Below are 25316 nucleotides of genomic sequence, written 5' to 3'. Positions count from 1 at the left end.
GAAATGAAAGTTAGTTTTGAGGCATCTTTTTATGATCAAACATCACTGTCAATCAAAACTACTTCTGGTAAAAATATTCCAGTGGTTTTCACTAAACGTTTAGTAAGAACGAGCTGGCCAAACTTACCACCCACAAATGTGTGTGTGTGTGTCTGTGTATCGATGTGCACGCGCGCATCTGTGCTTCAATCATTAAACATCACAGCTGACATAGAAATAACTCGGGAAAAACAAAGGATATGTGATGCTCATCTGTTGTTTTCATCACGGCTAGATATTCACAGAGCGATTTGTTTGGCAGCAGTTTATCCCTACCCTAATTAAAAAAGCTTCTCTAACTCTGCTCATCTGTGCATGGTCTGGAGCGAAGTGGGGACGAACAATTCACAGGGCAGATGCGCGCGCATGCTACAGCGAGCCACCTAGCAGAGACGGCGTGCATGGGCAGCATAGGCACGATGCTGCACGCAACTAACCAGGAGACGATCGAGTTTACGGAGGAGTATGTACAATGCAAGTACTGTTACAAGAGACTTTTACATGAACAGTGAATGGGTCTGTTATAAGCAGAGAGAATTTCCAGTCATAAATAAATTTATTTTCAATGGGGGCATTAAAGAATAATTTTTTGAAAATCACACTTAGCTCCCGTGCCACCATCCCTTTTTCTTATCATGTGATTCCAAGATATCTTCACTGAAAACTATGGAGAAGTGCTCTAAAATTTTTGCACCTGTCGAGGTGGCAAAAAAAAGGTGCCAGCATTTTTCAAAAAATTACAGCTCCTGAACGGCACAACCGTCAAAAATCGCACAATTTATTATTGTTCTCTCACTCATTCTATATTCACGGGTCGCGATGTAGTCAAAGGAGCTGCGAGCGGAAGATCAGTTATTGCAAACACCGCGCATCCGCGATGTTCGGGAGTTGCACTACTTGTCTCCATGCGCTGCTTCACATATGAACATAAATCATAACACCAACTTGCCCACCTTTACAATTTACTGGCAACACCTCCTCATGCAAGCTTCTGCTAATTTGTGGGTTGGTCAGAGATGGCACTGATTAAGGGCAATGCCATATTTTTCAACATGAATATGGAAACTCGTGGCTTGTTGTGGATGATACACAGGTTCAGCCCAATGCTTAAGTGCTGTGAAGTCGGAGAATTTGCTATTACTCCTTGTACATACCAAAGCCCACTGCTCATGAGTTCTGAGTAACGCGCATATGCTTGGACTAAGACTGCAATACATTTTAATACAAATAATAATTCAAGTAAAGGAAGTCTGTTGTAACAAGGGTCTATTGTAGCCCCTACAAATGTACTGCACTGTAACACGTACTACAGTAAAACCTCGATAATTCAAAGTCGCCAGGACTATGAAAAATTTTCGAATCAAGCAGCTTTTCCAATTACTACAACATACAATACGTAGTATGCAAGAAGCTTTGAACTATATAAAGTAATAAGAGGTGATAGTTTGCTGTGCCAACTAGTTTCCAGCTCCAAGGGTTTCCAGAAAAACCTGGTCCCGACTTTTCCGCTAACCCGAGGGAACAGAGGGCTTCACTGCTGCCCGTGCAAGAAAAAAAAAAAAGAAGGTGTCATGGTCAATTGAAATGTGCACCTGCTGAAAGGATGACGTGCTTCACTGCAAAACAGCGATGACACGTAAGCAGCATGTCACCTGCTCCTCGCAGCGTCAGCGCATCATGATGCGACCGTCCACCCAAATTTCTGGTGAAATGAAGAATTCAAAAAGTATGGCGAAATAAGCTATATGTTTTGGATAGAAAACATGATTCCTGAAGCGTCAAACTGAGTTTTTGAAGTAATCCTTGTATCCAAGAACTCTGCCAGCAGCGCGAGTGCACAAATTGCTGGGCAACCACCAATCGGACGTTCGCATATATAGTGAATTCAATAAAACTTACCTTTATTTTTTTCTTCATATTCCCAAAAAGAGTGAGTAAATCACAATGTGCTGACGTTGTGAGAAACATGTGACCACTCTGCTGCAGTGAAGCCCATTTTTCTTGCAGGCACACATTTCAACTTGCCACAAGACGCCTTTTTTTTACCCATTTTTTTTTACCCAATTATTGCGTTACTGCATTGCCTTGTGGCTCTTAAAAACTATCATATCTGCGGATTTGCGGCGAAATCGGGAATTTCCACACGGCACCACAAATTTTCGAATTAACCGGACTGGTCCCCACTCATTATTATCGTTTAACTGCATTTCTGTGTGACTTTAAAGACCATTGTATCTGCGTAATTGTGGCAAAGTCGGGATAGGGAATCGCCACATGGCACCCAAAATTTTCAGTTGAACTGGACTGTTTGTGACTGCCACTTCAAATTATCCACTCAAACTTACATCGGTAAAAGCTCGTTAACTCGGATCTGATGGGACCAGAGAAAATGTCCGAGTTAACCGAATTCCGAATTATCGAATCGACCATGAAAACAAAAGAAAAATGTACACGGCACAGACAAACCTTTATTTATTTAAAAAAAAGCATTATTTTTGCTTGCTTCTCCATCGGAATTTCTGACAGAGCAATCTTTTTTAATCCCATCAGGTGATGGTGCGCACGTTCACTGTCGCGAGAACAAACGCAGAACTCCTCGAGGACAGCGAGGGCTTCGGCTGCCTCCTGCATGGTGCGGTGACGTCGCGTCAGCTCATCCTGGCCATCATCTTCGGAACAGTGATTTTGGTCCTCCTCAAGCACTTCCGATAATATATCATCGTCAGTCAGCGGACCAGCAACGGCAACATGATAGTCTATAGAGACATAGTCTAAAATCTGGACGCCACTAAGAAGGAGAGAGTCAAAACGTGTGTAATTCACCTCGTCGTCCATATTTCCAGTGGGCTCGCGGGTGTCCTCTGGAGTGGCCTCTGGAGGAATATCTGAGTCGTGAGGGCAGACAAAGCCGCTGTGCCGGAAAGAATTCGCAATGACCGCGAGCAGTGTTTCGCTCCAGACATGAGCCAAAATGTGAATTGTTGTCAGGAGAGTCACGTCATATTCTCGCCCTGCTTCCTTGCACAGCAGGATCCGTTCCAGCACATGCTTTCTGTACCCGCTTTTTACGTGCTGAATCATCCCATGATCCAGTGGCTGCAGAGCAGCCGTCGTGTTTGCAGGTAGAAATACAAGTTCGATGCACTCCAGCCCTGTCACTCTGGTATGAGCCCAGCAGTTGTCAACTAGAAGTAAAACCTTGCGCTTGTTAGCGAAGAAGTGGCGGTCGAGTTGGCAGCCAAGCTTGGAAAATATCCGAAGTCATCCAGGCCTTTTTGTTGGCGCGATATTGCACAGGAAAGTGGTGAATGTTCTTGAAACACCTTGGATTACGTGCCTTACCGATGACTAGCAGTGGCAGGCGCTCGGTGCCCGACATATTTGAAGCGAGAAGCACAGTGATCCTTTCTTTGCTCCTCTTCGCTCCAACGCAAGGGTCGCCCTTGAACATGATCGTTTTGTCCAGAAAGGCTTTAAAAAAGAGAGCCGTTTCGTCGGCATTGAAGACGTTGACAGGCTCATAATGAGCCAGATACTGGGGGAGCTCAGTTGTCGTCCAGTCAGCAATACGACGTTCATCCACTGTTGCTTTTTCCCCGTACACGTTTTGAAAGACTAACCGTTGCCTTTCTCTAAAGCCGGCAAACCAGCATTCAGACGCACTGAAAGATTCGATGTTCATTCTCAGTGGGTACCTTTCAGCTTGCTGACAGATCAACGGTCCACTCAAGGGAAGCTGGCTGTTCTGCATGTCTGTTATCCACCGCAGAAGCGCGTCTTCCAGCTTCAAATGTGCTGCCGTCCTTAGTCGTTTTCGTTTTCCGGTGAATTTGCCGCTGTCAAACGCCTCGAAAATTTTTTCTTTGTTCTTCACGTAGTCGCTTAAGGTGCTTCTTTTAACATTGTACTTTTTCATTATCTCCTGTCGAGAAACACCTGTGTCCACGTCTTTCAATATCATGACCTTTCAAGATCATTTGCTGGCTGCTGTGGCCGCTTAACTCCTGTGACGGTCGCCATGAAGCGCGACGGCGGCGGCAACGCGCACAAACACAGCCGCAACACACGAAGTCACAACAAAAAGAACCAAGACACGAAGTACACCAGTAGGCGTAGCATGGGCGTAGCAAGCAGCTGTTAGTCACTGGACGTGCCGGTGGTCCAAGCGCTTCCGATGGATGGATGGATGGATATGGCTGTACCCTTTAGATCGGGTGGTGGCTAGCGCCACCAAGCCGTAATACTTAATGAACTCAAAACTATATTTATTTATTTTTTCCTTAGAAAGTGAGTTTGAGGATTCGTACTTTGCAGTGAAAAGTTTAATTTTCACTCGTGCCTTGACTTTAGCCACCAATCAGATAACCTCCTTCTAGTTAAGTCTACTTGCTTAAAGTCTATTTTGCCCTCCCAGTCCCTAAACCCCAGTGCTTTGAAAAACTCTGCGCCATCATCCTGAACTATAGGGTGAAGCCCTTTACAGAACATTATCAAGTGTTCGGCAGTTTCTTCTTCCTCTCCACACGCACTGCATACTGTGTCTACCCCTTCGTATTTGGCCCGATATGTCTTAGTTCGCAGTACTCCCGTCCTTGCCTCAAACAGTAGAGAACTACCCCGAGTATTATCATAGATCCTTTCCTTGGCAATTTCCTGCTTAAAAGTTCGATAGACCTCTAGTGCGGACTTCTTAATCATGCCCATTTTCCACATGTCAGTCTCCGTTTCCTTCAGTTTCTTCTTAACCGATAGTTCTTTTTGGTTTGGCCACCTGCTGTTTTCTAAGTATTTACCAGTCAACTTCCTGGTTCGCTTCCTCCATTTTGTTTCGACGTTCTTCATGTACAAGTAGCTGAAAACCTTCCTAGCCCAACGCTCCTCCTTCATTTCTCTCAATCGCTTCTCAAATTTTATCTTGCTGCTAGCTTCCCTGCCCTCATATGATGTCCATCCCATATCACCTTGTACTCCCTGATTTGGTGTGGTACTTCCGCCGGGTGGTGACTAGCGCCACCTAGCCACTTCCCCCTCATTCACTATCATAATGGTCATATTTTGCTGCAGTTCGCTCGGTTTCGGTTTCTCCAAAACTCCGGTTCTGCCGTCGGTTACGGCAAGCGGTGCTTGAGCCTACAAGCAGCCGAGATCGCGCGACTTTGGAGTCCCGATAGCCCTCTCCGGAGTTGTCCGAGATAACCGGTGCGCGGCTAAATCCCTCCGAATTAATGAGCATTTGATCTCATTGAAATATACTCAGTTTTGCCGGGACCGCGCCGCGAGTCCAAGTTAACTGAATTTTCGAGTTAACGAGGTCCAGATAAACGAGCTTTTACTGTACAGGACCACAGAAATCCTTTGAATTAAGCAGAATTCTCAAATAACCGAGTTCGAATTGATGACAATTCACTGTACATTGTCATGGGGTTGAGCCACTGACAAAGGAAGAAATGGCTTGTCAAAAATGAAAGTGTTTGTTTGAACTGAACTTGTGACCGGTAAATGAATGGCCAGATTACAGCGATGCACACTGGCACTGTCAGAGGCAAACTAAGTGAGGGCCATTGGTCAACTGCCAAGCACTGAAGCATGTTGACATTTATAAATGTGCCGTCGAATATTCCAGCGCTATCTTTAGTGGCCACGTCGGTTCCAGAATAATCTGCAATGTTCGCGCTGTGGACGTAACATTAACAAAATGATCTACGGCAGCCCTTAAACTTCTCAAACACTGCAGACGCAGTTTGTGCTAAGTGTTACAGTGTAATGGGGAATTTGTTGGTTGCCCTGTGACTCCATCCTTCACGCGGCACTACCTATTGAAAGCCACTGTCCTGCAACAACTATAATAATAATAATAATAATAATAATAATAATAATAATAATAATAATAATAATAATAATAATAATAATAATAATAATAATAATAATAATAATATCTGAGGCTCTATATCCCAAAACCATGGTATGATTATGAGGTACACCATAGGGAAGGGCTCTGGATATTTTTATCACGTTACCACATCACACAGTACACGGGCCTCTACCATTTCACCATCGTGGAAATGTGACAGCCACAGCCGTAATCAGACCTGCAATTTTCGGGTCAGCAGCTAAGCACTGTAATCGCCACAGCACTGCGCTGGACATGGCTCACTTCGAACAGCTTGTGTTGAAGCGCTTCTTTGAAGTGGCAGCATTTGCCCCATATACAGCAATGTATGAAGACGATGTGAAAGACTTCCCGGGAAGAGCACATCTGTCCACACCGCATTCAATGCCATGTGTTTTTAAAGTTGGACCTCAACAGTGATGTTTTCTAGAGAAAGGGCCATCATATGATCATTCATTCTTACTCTTGGGTGGGCACAGGGTCCTCCAAGAAGTAAGGGTCCTGCATGGCCTGCTCCGATGTAATCCGCTTGGTTGGGTCCATAAGCAACAGCTTCTGTAGCTGCATGGCAAGAAAAAGGATCTCTCACAATTTGCCAAAAAGAGCTGCTACAGCCTGAGAGACAAGAAATAATATGCCACTGTGCCTTCTCACATCATGAACGTCTATGTAACACAGTTGCGCAAATTCTCACAAGTCACTGTCGGTCAAGCAGAGCCCCTAGCCTGCAGTACACCTCGAGTCCCGCCAACCTGATACCATCTAATGCAAAGGAGGAGTGCACTCTGACGTGCTGTCTTGCTTTATGTAAAGCAAGTGGCAGGTAAGCAAGCACTTCTTTTAGCGCAGCACCGGAGTCTTTGCTAGCTTCCACGCAGCTAAGATTTATGGGAGCACTCGGAGACATCGAGCGCTCATACAAGAAGAGAATGATGATCGTGTGTGTGCTCATAACACGTGGTTAGCAGCCGCTGGCAGCGGGTAGTTGCAGCCAAGACTCAATGGAGTAAAGATTGCTGCTAGTCTGTCTTGGTCTCTTTCCTGAGGGGTCTCCAGACTAGCCACAGCCTGAAACCCTGCCGTCTATAGGCGACCCATAAACTTATTACTTATTAGTTATAATGTGGCAAGTTCAGATGCTGGGAAAGATAGCTGCTTGCTTTAAGTGCATTTTATTCTTGCACATGGCTTATTTTAAATGTTGCATAATTTAGAGTTTTAGAAGCATGTCACTTATGAACAGCCAAGCTGCTTTTGTTGCTAACGTCGACTCCCAATAATTAGAAGTTGCTTAATTGGGATTTTTGATTAATTAAATACCAACAAGTGGTCCCACCGATTTCGCATGCATGCCTATAGAAAAAATGCTTGATAAAAGAAAGTTAAAGCCCATAATGTTGGTTAATTAGAAGTTATTTTTCACTCGAAAGCCTCGAGGTAACCGTAATTTTTCAATAAAATAGGGATTTCAAGTGCCAAGGTCACCAAGACAGCTGTTGGACCGCACTGTTGTCGCCATCGCCCGCAGCGCCACGGTTCACTAAAGCGGCCATCTTGCTTAGTCAATGCCAGGTTATCGTATTAATCGCATCAGCCAACTAGTTCTTTCATTGCGACATGTCATGTGCTTCAGCTGCGCGCTGAATTGAAGCTTGGTTGAAGTTAGAAGAGTGCGACATTTGACAATGGCAACTCGTGACCCCTACTGAACGCTTGACCTGGCAACGAAAATCGAAAATCCTAAAAGATGTTGACCAGGACTCGACAACAATCGTTTTGGGGCCATTCTTATAAACGTCCCTTTTGAAAAATTTGTTGCCGTAGGCCGCAACGTCCATACATGCGGTCTACTAATGAAAAAAACAACTGTGCAGATGATTAGGTCAGTGGACAACATAGGAACGAACCACTACCTAGGACTACCGATGTTGCTGCGGGTCTTGCTCTTGCGCTGTAGTTTTTATGTTTTGTTGAAGAAGACAATGCTAAAGAAGCACTTTGACCTGTGTAGTGCTTGGAAAACTTGCCGGCCGCAGTCAGGTTCGGCAAGAAAAGATGACAGACTATTTCACTAAAGAACTGCCATGTTTGAAACAATGAAAGTGCAGCTGCTTGTGAATTTCGCTCAATTGTGACCTAACTCCGAGTTTTTGCGGTTCCCCTGAACTTCGTACTAACGGGAGTCTACTGTATGTGTCATGCATCACAAAGTGCAATCACCAAACACTTGGAAATTCCTCCAACCACAACTAGGTTCACTTTTGAGCGATTTTTGCCTGCTTTCATTATACGATTTTCAGGTGACACGAAGACTTCATGAGACTTCATGAGATGCACGTCACCAGTTTTTAACCGCAGCACTCTTACAAGAGTGCTCATATATATAATGCGTTGCATGAGGGCACCAAACGTTTTTCCATGTCAGTTTGGACCAAATTTTGCAGCAAATGCTGTCTGTGGGAGAAATATAAGGTCCTGACAAAAGCTGGACAGTTATTACCACATGGTGGCAAAATCTTGAGGTACACTCAATCCTCGATATAACGAACCCCGATATAACAAAATATCGGTTATAACGAACGAAATGAAAAATAGCCCTGCCGCGGTGGTCTAACGGCTAAGGTACTTGGCTGCTCACTCGCAGGTCGCGGGATCGAATTCTGGCTGCAGCGGTTGCATTTCCGACGGAGGCGGAAATGTTGTAGGCCCGTGTACTCAGATTTGGGTGCACGTTAAAAAACCCCAGGCGGTCGAAATTTCCAGAGCCCTCCACTACGGCGTCTCTCATAATCATATAGTGGTTTTGAGGCGTTAAACCCCACATATCGATCAATCATCAATTAAATGAAAAATAGTCTGGCAATAGGCATAGTGTTAAGATATACCTTTATCATAAATTTTTGAATGTAACAAACTTATTTTCGTGTGAGATGCAGCTTTGTTGTATTGGGGTTTGAGTGTATGCATACATGTAGCCCCGGAACACTCCTCCTTGTGGCCATGGAATGGATTCACTAAAGGAGCTGATTGCCTCATGAACTGGCTGCTGCAAAATTTTTTAGAATCTGTCCAGTACGAGCAGAGTTAGAAATATTTGTCACACGCTGCAATTAATTCCTCTTCTCTCACCACAACGAAAGCACGGGGAGCTAAGCAGGGAGGGATGGTACGGGAAAAGGAGGTGCACAACGCATGCCTCGCGACCTTGAGCACTTCTTTTCTTCAAACGTGCGGCTTTTCAGTGCAATCATGCAAGCATGCGTGAACATGTCATGGCCTTCTTGCCCCAGTGACCCCCTTAGTGTGCCATGCTCAAATCAGCCAAGGGCGTGACACTTAGACCTATTACGCATAGATTCTTTAGTGTATAGCATCATTTTCCGAGAAGAAGAAAAAAGCGGTATTTAGTTGCCTTTGAGAACTCATAGCGATTTCCAGGCTGCGTACTGTACTATATTACTTGGCGCGTGTGTTCTCGGGTGCCTTGACTACCGATCAACCGTATTTTCTGACCATACTCAAAAAGTATTGCAGGACCCCTTTTAGGCAATACATTGTATTGCGATGCATTTGAGACCATCAAAGGAAAGCGAACAAGGCAAAGAGCGCGTGTGGGCCCATGGCGTGTCCTGTGGGTGGTAGTCCGGCCTGGAGGCTAGCAGATGCTGCTGGCCGTGGCAGGTGAAGCTGCCCTAGACAAACAGCTGAGGCCGAGAATGTGAACTGTAGCCATCTCCCGCACAAATGTCTACAACGTGGGGCCTCAACTACATTAAAAAAAAAAGACAGTCTTCGTAGGGAAGGCATACACCCCATCCTGCCCCAGGTGGGTAACCATTGCCCAGATTGCATGACGCAGGGGTGCAGCAGCTGAAATACATTTTAGAGCGATTTTTGGAGCAGCAAAATATTACATTTCGAGCTCGAAAATCCAAAAGTCAGGGCAGGTTATGAAAAAAAGACATATTTTAATTTCTTATCACAAAATCTCGAATGTGGGGCAGTATAAAAAAAAGCTCACATTCACAAAAGAAAACATTATGTACAAATCATTAAACATCACATAAATTGTCGACAATGAAGACGTGCAATGCTATTTTAATAAAAACAGTATTTGAACAAACCCACTATGCAAGCAATGATGAAGTCCACATTCATTTGCAGCACTTTCAAAATCCTTCCACAAACTCTCCAAACTCAAATGTCGATCTGCCAATCTGGCGAATTTCAAATTCGGGAGATTCGAAAAGCAGTAACAGTGTGAGTGGGGAAAAAGAAACTGGCGTAGGGTTTTGTTTGCTGTTTCTTAGGGCTGCAAAAATATCACACAGTGCACCAAAAGATTGCCAAATATGTTTTCAGAAGTCAGTGACCTTATTAGTACTTGGAATTACGCGGCATATACATGCATATGTACTTGAAAAAAAATTGCTGCGTCCCATGACTAGTGCTAACAGCCCCTTCTAGATCATATCATGTTCGCAACACCCGCTTGGCCTTCCAGGATTCGGGACATCTGTGACTGGAAGTACTCCTGTGCAGGCGTGATCCCAAACGACAGCCCTAGAAAACAATAGCGTCCAAACATGGTTATGAACGTGGTCAATTCTTGGGACTCTGAGAACAGCTTGACTCGGTGGATGTTTGACTGTAGCCTCTCCAAGCGAACTGATACATTGTTGCACTGTAGGGAGCGCGTGACTCTCTCCAAGAATCACCTTATTGAGGTGAGTCAAGTCTAAGCACTGCCGATAACCGCAAGAGACCTAGGGGATGACAATCAGCCCAGCACACCAGTCAGTGGGTGTGTCCACTCGACGAATCCCATCCTCGGCATCGAGTTTGTCCAGTTCTGTCTGGATTACGTCGCAGAGAGGAAGAGGGATGTGCCGAGATACGCTCAAGGAGGAAGGCATAGCATTGGGTTGCAGCCTAATACAGTGCAGTCCACTTATAACGATATCGAGAAAACCTAAAAATATGATCGTTATAACCGGTGATCGTTATATCTGGACTGCCACCAAAAAATCGTCACCGGACGTACCTTTTGTAGCTCCAGGCTTCATTTTGCTATTTTCACCAATTAATAAATATTGTAGATAGTAGGATGTCAAAAACAAGACTTTATTTCTTACTCCGAAGAACGCATCACGGGTTCGCTGAGGAAGAGAGACTGATCGACAGCGGGGTGGGAGCAGTGGGAGGAAGAAAGCACAGCCAGAGGTACACAGCCGGAATGCCAACGAGGCCCCGCCCCCATGCCGCTGCGCCGCTTTGCTTTTCGCTTTTTTTATTTTCTCTCTCTTTCCCGCTTTCGTTCGGCAAGCTACGAGTAGCTTGCCGGCTTGCCGTTGTAGAAGGCGGGGAGCCGCGGAGCGCGGCGCTTTGCTTTTCGCATTTTTTTTTTAAATTCTCTCAGCCTCTCCGCGGTCGACGCGCGGCGAGGCGCAAAACGTGACACAGCTGGCGCCATCTGTAGCGCGTCGCGCCAACTCGCGATGCTCTCCTCGGCTTTTTGAACGGCCGGGACGCGCTGCCGGCGCTGTCCTGCAGTGGCGGCAGATACGTACTCGCCTACGCTAACTTTTCGTCTTGTCTCGGCATCGTTCGTTTCAGAAGAACTTATCAATCTAAATGTTACGATTATTCTGAATGAAACATGCCGTCCACGGCAAACTTTTCATCGTTGTATCCGATATGCGGTGGATAACATATCGTTATATATGGTTTTTTTCCCCATAGCCCCAATGCATAAAATGAGACTGTTAAGTCGACCCATCGTTATAACCGATATATCGTTATATGTGGTATCGTTATAAGTGGACTGCACTGTAGTGTAGGCTTTGGGGCGCATTCCAAGTCCTCGAGAGAGATTGGGATCGAGACACAAGTCATACAAGAGCTGTGAAGACCTCACGAATTTGTCGGCTAGTATCCAGACGCCCAAGACTTGGATTGCCACAAAGTCTAGCAGTGGGACTGTCTTGGTTGCTAGGACGTAAAGAAGCTGCTTGGTTGACCTGCCGTGCCACTACAGGGTAGTGAAGCGAGTGCCTACGACCAACAGTATGTTGTTGCCTGGGCCTTTCAACTCGCTCTTAGGGTTTTGAAGCTTCGAGAGGATGCCAAAAAGCATACAGGGTACAACCAAAACTTCGGTGCCGGAGTCCATTTTGAAGAAAAGGGGTGCCCATCAACAAGTACGTCAACAAATTTCGCATTTAAGCCCTCTTCCGCAACTGCATGCAACTCCATGAAGCTGATCGAAGGTTTTTGTATGTGCTTCTCATTTCCTCACTTCTTTTTGCTTTGCGGCACATATTCTCGAAATGGCCAGTCTTGCAGCAAACATTGCAGGACACTTGACGAGCCGGACAGTCGGCCCGAGGGTGTGAAGCTCAACCATAGAATGGGCACACCTGTTACATTGTCTTATCAGCTGGCACTAGCTTTGCCTTGCGAGTGGCAATGACAGCGAACAACAGTGCCTCTGCCAAGTCAGGAGCTCAGCACTCGTTATCTGAATCTTAGGGTTGTTGGACGTACGTCAGCGCTGCTTGCAACGTCATTTTCCGGTATTGACAGAGCTGATCCAAAAACTCGCGATCGAGCAAGCCCACAAGAAGACTGTCTCGAACAAGTGCCTCTTCGAAGTCTGGTGACTGTTTGTTGCATGACTACACCATCGTCCGTACTGGAGTAAAAAATGTGTTGGCTGTTTCACCCATTCCCTGAGTACAGTAAGCGTGCTGACTTGTACAGCTTGTTGGGCAGGTAATCGAAGTAATCAGTGTATGCCTTTTTCACAGCAAGGACATCCTTCACGTCCGCCTCGGCTAGTGTGGTCAACGCGAGGACTACCCTTGCTTGCAAGCCCATACAGTACAGCATTGAAGCACACTTGTACCTCAGCCGGAGCGACGTAAAGTTCGGTAGCAAACGAAAAGTGCTCGAACTGCCGCAGTCATGTAGGCCCGGAGCTAAAGTTATCGAAGTCAAGCAGTGGCAGCGGGCGCATCTGAGCGATGCCTGGTGAAAATGGAGCGGCCAACAACTTCGACATCCCGGTGGAGCCTTAAACACCAATAGTCGTTATGGTGAAGCAGCGGCGGTGGGATTGTGTCACGAGGATGCAAGCACAAGATCAGCGAAGATGGATCCCGCCCAAGCGCATCGGGCGAGCAATAACATGACAGCCAAGTCTTCAGGCAGGGAAGTGACGTCATGTTTTATTGGCAGCCGTTAAAATATAGAAACCTCTACGTGCTACAGTGCCATTGGGCAGTACTGTAGTACACTATATCAATAGTACCGCCTTCTACTGGTACAGCTGTACACTACTAGGTGCATAACTGCGGCAACCTTAGAAGCAGCCGGCAAACTTCTGTAATGGTACTTGATCTTCTTAGACCCCCTCTCAACTCCTATTGGCATTAGTTTCACTTGTAACGTGCGTTTTTCGACCTTAAATTCTTCTTAAATTTTGAAAAAGGTTTTAAGCACCACGCATCACTTTCTTTGATTCTCAGATGCGCTCAGCTGGATGCTCAACACATTTTGTGCAATTGCGGCTTTGAAAAACCTTCTATTGGTTATATTGTAGCAGCGCTTGTAGTGCGGATATGCGTGACTCCCACAACTTAAGTCAACCTTAGCCATAAGTCTGCCCTTAATGCATTTCAAGAACCTATCTCGTAATTATTTCTAAACTTCCCTCGTACTTATGTAAGGCTCTGTTAAGGTAACCTATGACCTACCTTAGGGCTTTCTTAAACAACATGGCGAGGGACAACTTTGCGTCCTTGTGTGGACCTCAATGAAGAAATATTGAATGGCACAGAAGAATCGACGGAACTCGGTGGAGACCTACAACAAGCAGAAATTTTTGTGTCATGCAGTTTCCCAAAAGGGTGCCTTGAAGAAACTGCTCACTGCGCTGTTTCTGCACGAAAATATCCACGGTTGTGTGCTCCCCATGGCACCTTACATGCAGCTGCTTGTCGTATCCCACTTTTATGAAGTGGGCACTTTTCAACTTGGCAGCGGCGATCTTGTCAATGCCTACTTTCATTGCAAAGACGCTGTTTCCCGTACTTGTAAAATTTGCCGAAGTGATACAAACACTTTTATAGTTGTTCGATTGACCGTAGATAGATGCACATTGTGTCCGTTGTAGAATCCTATTGCGAGCTGCATCTACATTTTGTGTTTGTTTTTTCTAAAGGTACATGGCACCAGTCTTCGTGTTTTCAAGTACCTCACGGCATTTGTTGACAAAATCCATCAAGACATAGCACTCTTCATCGGTGAAGTTCATTTCAATGCACCACTCCACAATAAATGCAAATTTACAAAAATATGCTGTAAAACTACCCAAGTGAAATGTTAACAAAATCAAAAGAAAATGACAAACACTGACGCAAGCCCAAAAACATCATTGAATACAGTCAAAACATACAAGACATCGAATAACAAAAGTGACTTGACGACCCCACTCCTCGATAAGGGTTGAAAAAGTGTGCCCTAATGAAAAACGTGAATTTCGCCGAAAGCTGCTGGTGCCTTAAAAACATTTCTGCTGTTTACACATGCCTGCTTCTGTGCACACTGTCGGTTCTTTGCAGTACAGCTAACTTATTGCTGCTCGAGGTAATGATATTGTTGCGGGTTCGCGGCTATGCAGCTATGCGGGCGGTGCGAAGAAGAAGACGACGACGTTTTTGGGCTGTTCGATATACACAACGGCTGCCATCTTGACTGCTGGAGTACTTTTCTACTCTAAAGTAGTAAATACATTCGCAACATTTTGGTGGAGGTGCTGGGTACGACGCAAGACGGAACTTCGAAGCGGACGTGTTCTCGACTGCCCGACCATGGCAACAGAAACCAATTCTGCCGCTCCTGTTTCAGCCGCGACTCCGGCGCAGCCTGTACAGCCGGTCGTATTGACGCAACCGCGCGACCCTGGCAACTTCTGCGGCACCGACCATGTTGACGTTGACGACTGGATTCCGAAGTTCGAGCGGTTTGCAGCAGTGTACCGGTGGGACCCTACGATGATGCTCGCCAACGTTGGCTTCTATCTCTGCGGAACAGCTGGCGCGTGGTTCGAGGCTCATGAAGCGGACATAACCAGCTGGGATACTTGCAAACAGAAGCTTCGTGACCTGTTTGGTAAGGCCGTCGGACGCCAGCGGGCCGCTTCTAAAGAACTCTCTGGTCGGGCACAAACTACGACCGAATCATATGTCACCTACATCCTTGACGTTCTCGCCCTTTGCCATCGTGCCGACCCCAACATGTCCGAGGAAGACAAAGTAAGCCATTTACTTAAAGGCATTGCAGATGATGCTTTTAACATACTGGTTTCCAAAGACTGTTCCACCATTGATGACATCATCAAAGAGTGCCGCCGATTCGAAGAGCTGAAGAGTCGCCGGGTCGCCAAGAATTTCTTGCGACTTCCGAACACGGCCGCTACGTCATCTTGCGAGGACCTTCAGCCGCCATGCAGTCAACCACATAACAACGAAAGTGTGGTTCGCATCGTTCGTAGAGAAATCGAGGCCGCGTCTCCGTCTTTTCTGACCCGCCCATCTGATGATCGACCAACGATCTCGTTGATCCAACAGGTCGTGAGAGAGGAGCTGGCAAACGTTGGGCTGCAGCCTGTGTGTTCGTTGACGGAACCTCGGGTCAGTACCATAGCGCCTTCTCCTGCACCAGAAAGATTCCGCCGCTATCGTGATCCTGCTCAGTGGAGGACACAGGACGACAAGCCTATATGTTTTCATTGTCATGGTGTAGGACACATCTCCCGCTACTGTCGTTTCCGCACGTATCCACCTCGGTCGTTTCCTGGCTATCGACGTGACGACAACCACCGGCCCCTGCAGTACAGCGCTCGTGACGATGGACCGTACAATGGCACTCCTGCGACACCAGTCCGCCGGTCCAGCCGTTCGCCGTCCCCGCATGACCGTCGCTCCAGGTCACCTCAGCACCGCCGCTATTCGTCGCCCCACCCTAGTGGACGCCCTTCTTCGGAAAACTGAGCAATGCAGCTCCCGGAGGTGACGCTGCATTGGACTCCCGACCTGAAAACCCTCTGCTGACCTTGACTACGGACAAGAACCTGCTTGATGTAGAAGTGGATGGCCTTCCTGTTACTGCCCTTATTGACACCGGCGCACATATTTCAATTCTGAGCTCTGACCTCCGTGCACGATTAAACAAGGTCCTTACGCCGCCAGAGTCCCTATTTGTACGTGTCGCTAGTGGAGCGACCCCGGCTGTGCTCGGAATGTGCACCGCGCGTGTGAGATTCGCCGACCGCCAGACGTCCGTTCTATTCCATGTTCTCGCTCACTGTCCACATGACGTCATCCTTGGACTCGATTTTTTGTCCGACCACTCCGCTGTAATTGACTGCTCAGCCGGCGTCGTGCAACTTGACTTGCCTGCGGCCACCGAAGAGTCGAAGATGGTACAGAACAAGCTTTCGTGCGCTGAGTTTGTTCGCCTCCCACCCCAAGCCCTAACTTGTGTCACAGTTGAACCATATCCCAGTGTTCCGGATGGGGATTACGTGGTCTTTCCCTCTCCCGGTGTTTTATTGGCCCGCAACGTTTCCTCCCCGTACACCATATTAACTGTCACAGCGAACAAGACGTGCCTTCCTCTTCTGAACTTCGGACTCAGCCCTCAAATCCTACCACAAGGCATTGTTCTCGCCACTCTTTCACCGTCACACGAGTGCCAGATCTCATCAGTGTCACGTGAACTGGCCACAGTCGCCTCGCCGAACCCGCATAGCACCGACGCAGCCAAATCTACACGGCTCAACAATGTAACTAAGATGATTGCCTCAGACCTCTTGCCGTCTCAGGTCAAAGACCTCACTGATCTTCTCACGAGCTATTCGGACATATTTGACTTTGACGGTAGGCCCATAAGTCAAACATCGCAAGTCAAACATCGCATTAATACCGGTGATGCAGCTCCAATTCACAGGCGTCCCTATCGAGTGTCACCATCAGAACGCCAAGTTATCCAACAGGAGGTGAATAAGATGCTCACAAAAGGCATCATAGAGCCCTCATCGAGTCCGTGGGCGTCCCCTGTAGTCTTAGTTAAAAAGAAGGACAATACCTGGCGTTTCTGCGTGGACTATCGGCATTTAAACAAGGTCACCAAAAGGGATGTCTACCCGCTTCCTCGTATTGATGATGCCCTGGACTGCCTTCATGGCGCAACCTATTTTTCTTCGATAGACTTACGCTCCGGTTACTGGCAGATCGCCGTGGACGACCTCGACCGGGAGAAGACCGCCTTTGTAACGCCTGACGGTCTCTACCAATTCAAGGTAATGCCGTTTGGCTTGTGCAATGCGCCGGCAACGTTCGAGCGGATGATGGACACGCTTTTGCGCAGCTTTAAATGGTCTATCTGCCTGTGTTATCTGGACGACGTGATTGTGTTTGCCCCAACCTTTAAGTCTCACCTCGAGCGCCTTTCCTCAATTCTTTCAGTATTTCGAGAGGCTGGGCTCCAACTTAATTCCTCGAAATGCCATTTTGGGCATCGCCAAGTTACTATTCTAGGGCATCTCGTTGACTCCTCCGGCATCCGCCCCGATCCCGACAAAGTCCGAGCTGTCCTGGATTTTCCTGTACCGACTTGTGCCAAGGACGTTCGAAGTTTTGTGGGCCTATGCTCATATTTCCGACGATTTGTCAGAAACTTCGCAGAGGTCGCACGCCCCCTCACTGATCTTTTGAAGAAAGATGTACCATTTGAGTGGGGTCCTGATCAAGGCACGGCCTTTTCCCAGCTCATAACACTTCTGACCACGCCACCGATTCTCGCCCACTTCGACCCGTCTGCTCCAACCGAGGTCCGCACTGATGCTAGTGGCTACGGTATTGGCGCGGTTTTAGCCCAGCGTCAATCCGGTCACGATCGAGTTCTTGCGTATGCCAGCCGGCTCCTTTCTCCTGCCGAACGCAATTACTCTATTACGGAACGCGAGTGCCTGGCGCTTGTATGGGCAGTTGGTAAATTCCGCCCCTATTTATATGGCCGGCCTTTCACAGTTACCACTGACCATCACGCTCTATGCTGGCTTTCAGCCCTCAAAGATCCAACGGGGCGCCTTGCTCGTTGGGCTCTGCGCCTCCAGGAATTCACATACACAGTGGTTTACAAGTCTGGCCGTTTACACCAAGACGCCGACTGCCTCTCTCGGTACCCCGTTGACGCTCCAGATCTAGTAACCGACGACGCGTCCATCTGTATTTCCTCGCTCTCTGCTTTCGGCAACATGGGATGTGAGCAACGGCGTGACGCGTCCCTACGCGAGCTAATCGACCGCCTGAACACAGGCTGTACAGACAGTTCGCTTCGCATGTTCGTTGTCATAGACGGCATTTTATACCGCCGCAACATGCACCATGTGGGAAACGAACTACTACTCGTAATACCCACTCATTTGCACTCGACCGTACTTCAGCAACTACATGATGTACCAACGGCTGGCCACCTTGGTGTTGCCAGAACGTACGACCGTGTCCGCCGACGCTTTTTCTGGCCCGGCCTCTACCGTTCTGTACAACGTTATGTTAGGTCTTGTGAGTCGTGCCAACGCCGCAAAAGGCCAGCGGTACACCCCGCCGGGCTCCTTCAACCGATCGACGTACCTGCCGAGCCTTTCTATCGTGTCGGCCTCGACCTGCTGGGCCCTTTCCCTCTTTCTACCGACGGTAACAGGTGGGTCGCCGTCGCCATAGATTACTCGACCCGTTTCGCAATTACGAGACCTCTTCCAAGCAGCTGCGCTACAGATGTCGCCGACTTTTTGATTCAAGACGTCATCTTACATCATGGTGCTCCTCGTCAACTGGTCACCGATCGCGGTCGCTACTTTTTATCTAAGGTAATTGACGATCTACTTCGTTCTTGTGCAACCAAGCACAAGCTTACGACGGCCTACCATCCTCAAACAAACGGCCTCACAGAACGTCTGAATCGCACACTCACTGACATGCTCGCCATGTACGTGTCGACGGATCATCGTGACTGGGACATTGCGCTACCCTTTGTCACTTTCGCTTACAATAGCTCACGCCACGACACTGCTGGATATTCTCCCTTTTACCTTTTGTATGGAAGAGACCCGACATTGCCGTTCGACACGCTTGTACCCAACCCTACCGACCTGTCCACAGCATATGCTCGCCGCGCTATTAGCACCGCGGAGAAAGCCCGTCAGATTGCCCACCAGCGCCTTTCGGACTCGCAGCTCCGTCAGAAACGTAGCTATGACAGCCACCATCGGGACGTCCACTTTAGTCCAGGTGACCTCGTTCTTCTGTGGACTCCGTCGCGACATGTTGGTCTGGCTGAAAAGCTTCTACCCAAGTATTCCGGACCTTATCGTGTGCTACGGCAGGTAACTGATGTTACCTATGAAATAGCACCTCTAAACCCTTCGATACCTTCCACATCTTCCGACATCGTCCACGTCGCTCGCCTCAAGCCGTACATCTCGTCCAACACCTGCTAACAAGCGCCGGGTCGGCGCTTTTCGCCGCCGGACGTCGATGTTGCGGGTTCGCGGCTATGCAGCTATGCGGGCGGTGCGAAGAAGAAGACGACGACGTTTTTGGGCTGTTCGATATACACAACGGCTGCCATCTTGACTGCTGGAGTACTTTTCTACTCTAAAGTAGTAAATACATTCGCAACAATATTGTAGCAAAAATTTACCTACTCTCGCTCTCACGGCCTATACTGGACAAGTTGAGAATGCCTTTCATAAGAAGCACTTATGACAAGATAAGGCAGCTTTTTGAGAGTTTTCTTAAAGTTTTCTCTTCCTTTAAGTAGCCTTACTGCAATAAGTCAAGGTCAGATCATGAATACGACGATTAGTGAGGATGGTGCACAGCAACGATGGCAACTCGTGTGGACAGGCTGAGGCATTCAAAGTGGAATGCCTCAGCCTGTCGGATTAAGGCGTGAGGTACTGTGAGAACTTGACGCCGCCTGCGCATGATGCGGGCATGAGTGCGCAGGTTGATGGTCATTGTAACACCATGCTGGAAGGAAAGCTGCGCAATACACACTGCAGTTTCTGAAGGGCTGCAGAGGCGGCAGCGAGCTGCTGCATAGACAGAGATGGGCTGGTGGCACGAGCGCTTGTTGTTCAAAGATGACACCAACGCTGGCACATCTCTGTCACATGCCAGTTTGAGAAGCACTGATGATAAACAGTTCATCGTTAAATGTAAAACCAAAGGTTGCAGAAAATGAGCATAACGACAGGGAGACACTCTCTCTTGTACCAGCCACCAGACACGGACGACACACATCTGGGACCCCTGCGAACCATAGCCATCAACCAAAGGAGTAAGCCTACCCTTTGTTCTCTACATAGAGCGGACAATCTCTCTATACAACATTTACCTGCTGTTGGAAAACGATCGACGAAGAAGACAATGATGTGTTCTGGCATTCAAATCACGCGCTGCATCAGCAGCCCACAGAGTTGAGCTGTGGTTTATTGTAAATAAGTCCCTTTTTGTATGCAACGGGAAGCTCGATTTTCTTCAAGTGGTGTCCAAACTAATCGGAACAGCAAAACACATCGATGGCCCGAAGGTTCTACTTTCCCGCTTACGGATTCAACGTACAGACTTAGAGCTGCTCAACGCGTAGACAGAACATAGAAGCTCTCAAACTAAAGCGTAAATCCGAGAGAGCTCAATCAACACGTGATATCAACGAGGCATACTCAACGCTCACTCAAGACAGCGTAAAGGAAGATGAACTTTGTATTATAAACACACACCAGCAGCAAACTACAAACCAATCACCTCCACGAGCTGCACACAGATTTGACAGTGACCGACTCTGACATGGTACCTCTGCTAACAACCACATAAACGGAGGCAGTTTGATCGGGTTGTCAAGTATAACAACTGAGTCAGAACTACGTCAGGAAAACTTAAGTATAGACTACGTCAACTTCAAGAGTCTCAGAACCATGGACTACCGGCAACACCTACTGAACCCGTGCAACTCACGCCCCTGCGCCATCCAACTACCGAAAATCGAGCTCATGAAACTTCATGGCCAACCGTGATCATGGACGTCTTTTTGGGAGAAGTTTAGTCAACTTATCCACAACAACAGTCACCGACGTGAACTGGTTTGCCTATCTAGATTCAGTTTTGACCGGTGAAGTGGCATCTGCAATAACGGGACTTCCAGCAATGGCAAGATGCTATTCTGGAGCCCTGGGCATTTTAAAACAACGCTTTGCCAAGACTGATGCCATTATTGAGGCTCACATGCAACGATTCATCTACATGCGATCTGTGCAGTCCTTCAACGATTTTCGAGGACTTCGATACCTTTAGAACACGGTCTAATCGCAGATGCGTGCCCTGAAGACTCTCGGAGTATCGGAAGACAATTACTCCGCAATGTTCTACCCTATCTTTCTAGAGTCACTTCCTCATGACATCATCCTCGACTTCAACAAGACCATCGCACACCAACGTGCAGAGAGCCCAGGACGACACACCCAGGAACAGAAGGCGAGCATTCAGTCTTTGCTGTTTTTTTATACAGACAGAAGTAGGTCTTGCGAACGAATTATCTTGCACATGTCTGCAAAAGAGCACATCTTGAAGTGCCATAGTACAGATTTGCACACTAGCATGTCATCTTCTTCGCGACATCAACGTTCCACAACTGAGTCATTAATTGCATTGGCGAAACCAGCTCCAAGAAAAAACGCCGGCTTTTTTTGTGAGGCAAACTCTTTCACGCCACCTGTATAGCTCAGGCCAACAGTCGGGCAAACAGCAGCAAAGCCATTGCAGCAAAGCCATTGCAGCAAAGCCATTCCAATGTTCACCCATGCAAAACCAGAATTGTGCACCGATAATGGCAGCGCTGGCTTCACTGTATTGCTTTTATAAACACCCATAGCACAGAGCAGTGCGACTGTCCCATTTCTCTCGAGGAGAAGAAAAAACAACTATGTACTGAGCGCGGGTCTATGTTTCTGCCATACCTTTCAGCATCATTTGGCAAAAAATTCCAGAAGGAACATTATATGTACTAAATGCAATCGACGTCATGCGTAAACAAAATCGAAGCCATGCCAAAAGAATGTGTGACCCTTAGCTTCTGAGCTCTATTAGCAGTTCCCAGACACCAACAGTGCCGATGCAGGTCAAAATGATTGAAAATGATAACTCGAAGCAGAGTGTATACCTCCAAACTGCTGTTGCTTGGGCAGCCGGCGAAGAAAACAAAGTGCTTCTTCGAGTTTTGTTCGACGAAAGTTGGCACAGTGTTGTGACAAAGCGGTAGGCTGAGAAGTAGCATTTTCGATTGCTTGATCATGGGATCCTTGCGGTGGGATAATTTGGAGGACAACATGACGGAAGGCCTTCCCACGCGTGTTTGTCATCCCGAGTTCAGTGCATGGCTTTAAATCACTACAAATAGAAGCTCACATCACGACAAAAATCAGTCGCCAATCAATGGCACGATCAACTAGAGACTTCATCGACAAGCTCGAAAACCAAGGGCATCACTTCTGTGACATCAATCAAGCTGAGAGCCCAAACAGTGTTGATATCTTTATTGGCAGTGACTATTACTGATTCTTTGTCACTGGAACCATTAAGAATGTAGCGAACGGACTAAAGGCCATTGAGACCACCTTAAGTTGGAGGCTACATGAACAAGCCCCTTCTAGCGCTATGCCGTGCATTGCAATGAGCTCTCTGTACATAAAGCGGCAGTGAAGAGCCATAAAATCGCAGCACAGAATGACAACGACTAAGAAGTCATGGAAATGATATCCAAAGAATATAAAATGACCCAAAACGGAAACTCAGAAGCAATTTCAGTCCAAGACGCGTCCAAGCTTCTGTCAAAGTCAACAAGACACCATGTGCCTCCATGAAGATGGAGAAGTTGGCTTCAAACCATTTACGCATTCTTGGCATGCAGTCTATGCAACCTCCAGAGTTGCATGCCGAAAAACTGAATCTACTGAAAGCCTTGACAATGATACTGCATCCTGAAACTGGTGTATTGTCAAGTCGGAGAAATGCAGCAGAATTCTAGCAGCAAATAACAGCAAATAAACAACACCAGACTTTCACGCTACAAGTGACCTTTTGCCTAGACGACACTCTTGTCATGCTAAATTCTTCCACAGTAAAGATGAAGAACCAGGGTAATCATAACCCACGCGACTACTTAACAAGAGGAGCAGGAGTGAATCCTTTCTTGACCAGTGGGCAGGACACAAACAGCTTGAAGACCTAGAATGGCCACAAACTCTACCGATCACGCCACAGCTTAGCTACTACAACATGTCTCCCAAGCGCAAGCAAAAGAGTGCGTCTAAGGGAACCTTCAATGCAATTTCAAGGCAAAAAAAAGAGAAGCTGCTGCAGCATGCCTTCCCGGGAACAATGACTCAACAGATGCCTTTCGGAAATGAAACCAACGTAAAGCCCAAAGATAGCGCCCCGTTTACACTGGTCAAGCGAGCCCCGGAAACTAGGAATTCTTTGAATAGCGGAGCTCCACAGACTACCGGCTAGTGCTACCATGAAACAGGTCTTTCAGCATATGTACCCGCTAGAACTGAACTTTTTGAGAAATTCTGTGCGCGGGGCAATTTGTTGGAAAAAGATCAACGAAGAAGACGATCTATTCTGGCTTTCAAATCACACACTGCAGCAGCAACTCACGGAGTCGAGCTGCGGTTTATTGTAAGTAAATCCCTTTTTCTATGCAACGGGAGACTCGATGTTCTTCCCACTAACGGAACAATAAAGCGTTGTTTTGTTGACCTAGCCTAGCCAAAACCCGTTGTAGCTGTGATAACGCTAACTACGAGAAGGGGACGTTAATCATGCATAGTACAACTATGTGCAGCTGGAATAGTAGCTAGACTTCTACATGAGCCATGCATACAGCAGACCCTTTAATGCTTGCGTGGCCGCTAGGTCCTAATCGAGTAACTTCACCGCAGGCATGACCCTTCAATGCTTGCGTGGCCGCTAGGTCCTAATCGAGTAACTTCACCGCAGGCATAACTGCAGTGTCGTCTGCAGTCGTTGCCATGATAGCAGTAGCTTTGCCACTGGTGTGGGAAATGGCCACTTGCTCGGTTAGGGTGCTGCTCGCGGTGTCAGCGAACAAGTGACAAGTGACACCGGTTTGCGTGTCCCACACAGGGTCAGGAGGCGCTGAAGTCATCATGCTCCCCAAGCTGCCCACAGGCATTAGCCGCTCAACCAAACATTGATCTTCAGGCGGCGTACGCTGCAATACGTCACTGGAGTCTGTTGTCGTCTGAAGGTCGCCCATCTCATTACTGTGACAGAGCGGTAGACGAGATGCTGTAAAGGCGAACTACGAGGAAGGCTTGACCAAGATAGGTGGAAAAGCGCCTTTCATGCAGTCGGTCCCTAGACGGAGGAGATGTTCAGCACCATAAAACTGTGAGACGGCATCCTACAGTCTGCCATAAGAGGGGAAGGGGGCGGGTAGTCTATGAGAAATATGTGAGGCGTCATTTGAGGTGTCGGGTTGGAGAACATACTCTAGGATGTCAAATTTAAATTCCTGGAACCAGATACTGTTAAGCTGCAGGGCCACTTCAAATTTCACGAACCATGTTTTGATGCACAAGGTCCAAAACGGTGGCAGAGATGGCTATCGGGCTTGAGTTGGCTGGAACATAGCTGCAGAGCTTATACAGAGCCGGTAGCTTGTCTGTGTGTCTGTGGTCACCAACTGTAGTGGAGGACTACTGCGTGAAGCTGTATCAAAACAAATAGCGTTCTAACCACCTCGTGGCTCAAGCAGCACAAGCCACGTGGCTCTTCTTTCACACACCGGCTAGTCAAGACTGGCGTGACCAACAACATAAACAATGCCCTCTTTCCTCCTCCTGACAGTGCAAGTTTTGTCTGGGACTTTTTTAGAGTGATTTGTAGCTTTGCACCTGGTGATGCAGAAATTGAATCATAAGTGCTCTGACACATCATACAATTTATACTACCTTCATTGATTCTAAACGATTTTGCATTGGTTCGAAACGCCTGCCTAAATACCATAAAAAACTTGTGCCCCACAGTGGGGCAGTGCCTGAAACTGCGTGCACTCAAGCTTCGGTGATGCTGAATGCGCTGTATTCAAATAGGGGCACCCACGAATGATGAAGAATGAAACGATGTGGATGCTTTGAGTGTTTACCTCTCAGTAAAAAGAAAAACAGTCCTGCCTTAAGCAGCCAAAGTCATCTTGAGACCAGCCCCACAAACTAGCGAGAGGGGTGACAAAC

The 25316-nt window shown here is 47.4% G+C and overlaps 1 protein-coding gene across 3 annotated transcripts in view; it reads right to left on the bottom strand.

Annotated features, from left to right (window-relative positions):
- LOC119174068 (cyclin-dependent kinase 8) overlaps positions 1-25316 on the bottom strand; it is a 209301-nt gene that overhangs the window by 65434 nt on the left and 118551 nt on the right. For all 3 annotated transcript variants that reach the window (XM_075896280.1, XM_037424854.2, XM_075896281.1), the window contains exon 11: positions 6393-6490. In XM_075896280.1, coding sequence (XP_075752395.1) covers positions 6393-6490 — 98 coding nt within the window. The remainder of the gene's footprint in view (positions 1-6392; positions 6491-25316) is intronic.

Source organism: Rhipicephalus microplus, chromosome 5 (genome assembly GCF_043290135.1).
Source record: "Rhipicephalus microplus isolate Deutch F79 chromosome 5, USDA_Rmic, whole genome shotgun sequence".
In the NCBI taxonomy this organism is placed as follows: domain Eukaryota; kingdom Metazoa; phylum Arthropoda; class Arachnida; order Ixodida; family Ixodidae; genus Rhipicephalus; species Rhipicephalus microplus.
Note: the sequence above shows the minus strand (reverse complement) of the source record. Positions and strands in the feature narration are given on the sequence as shown.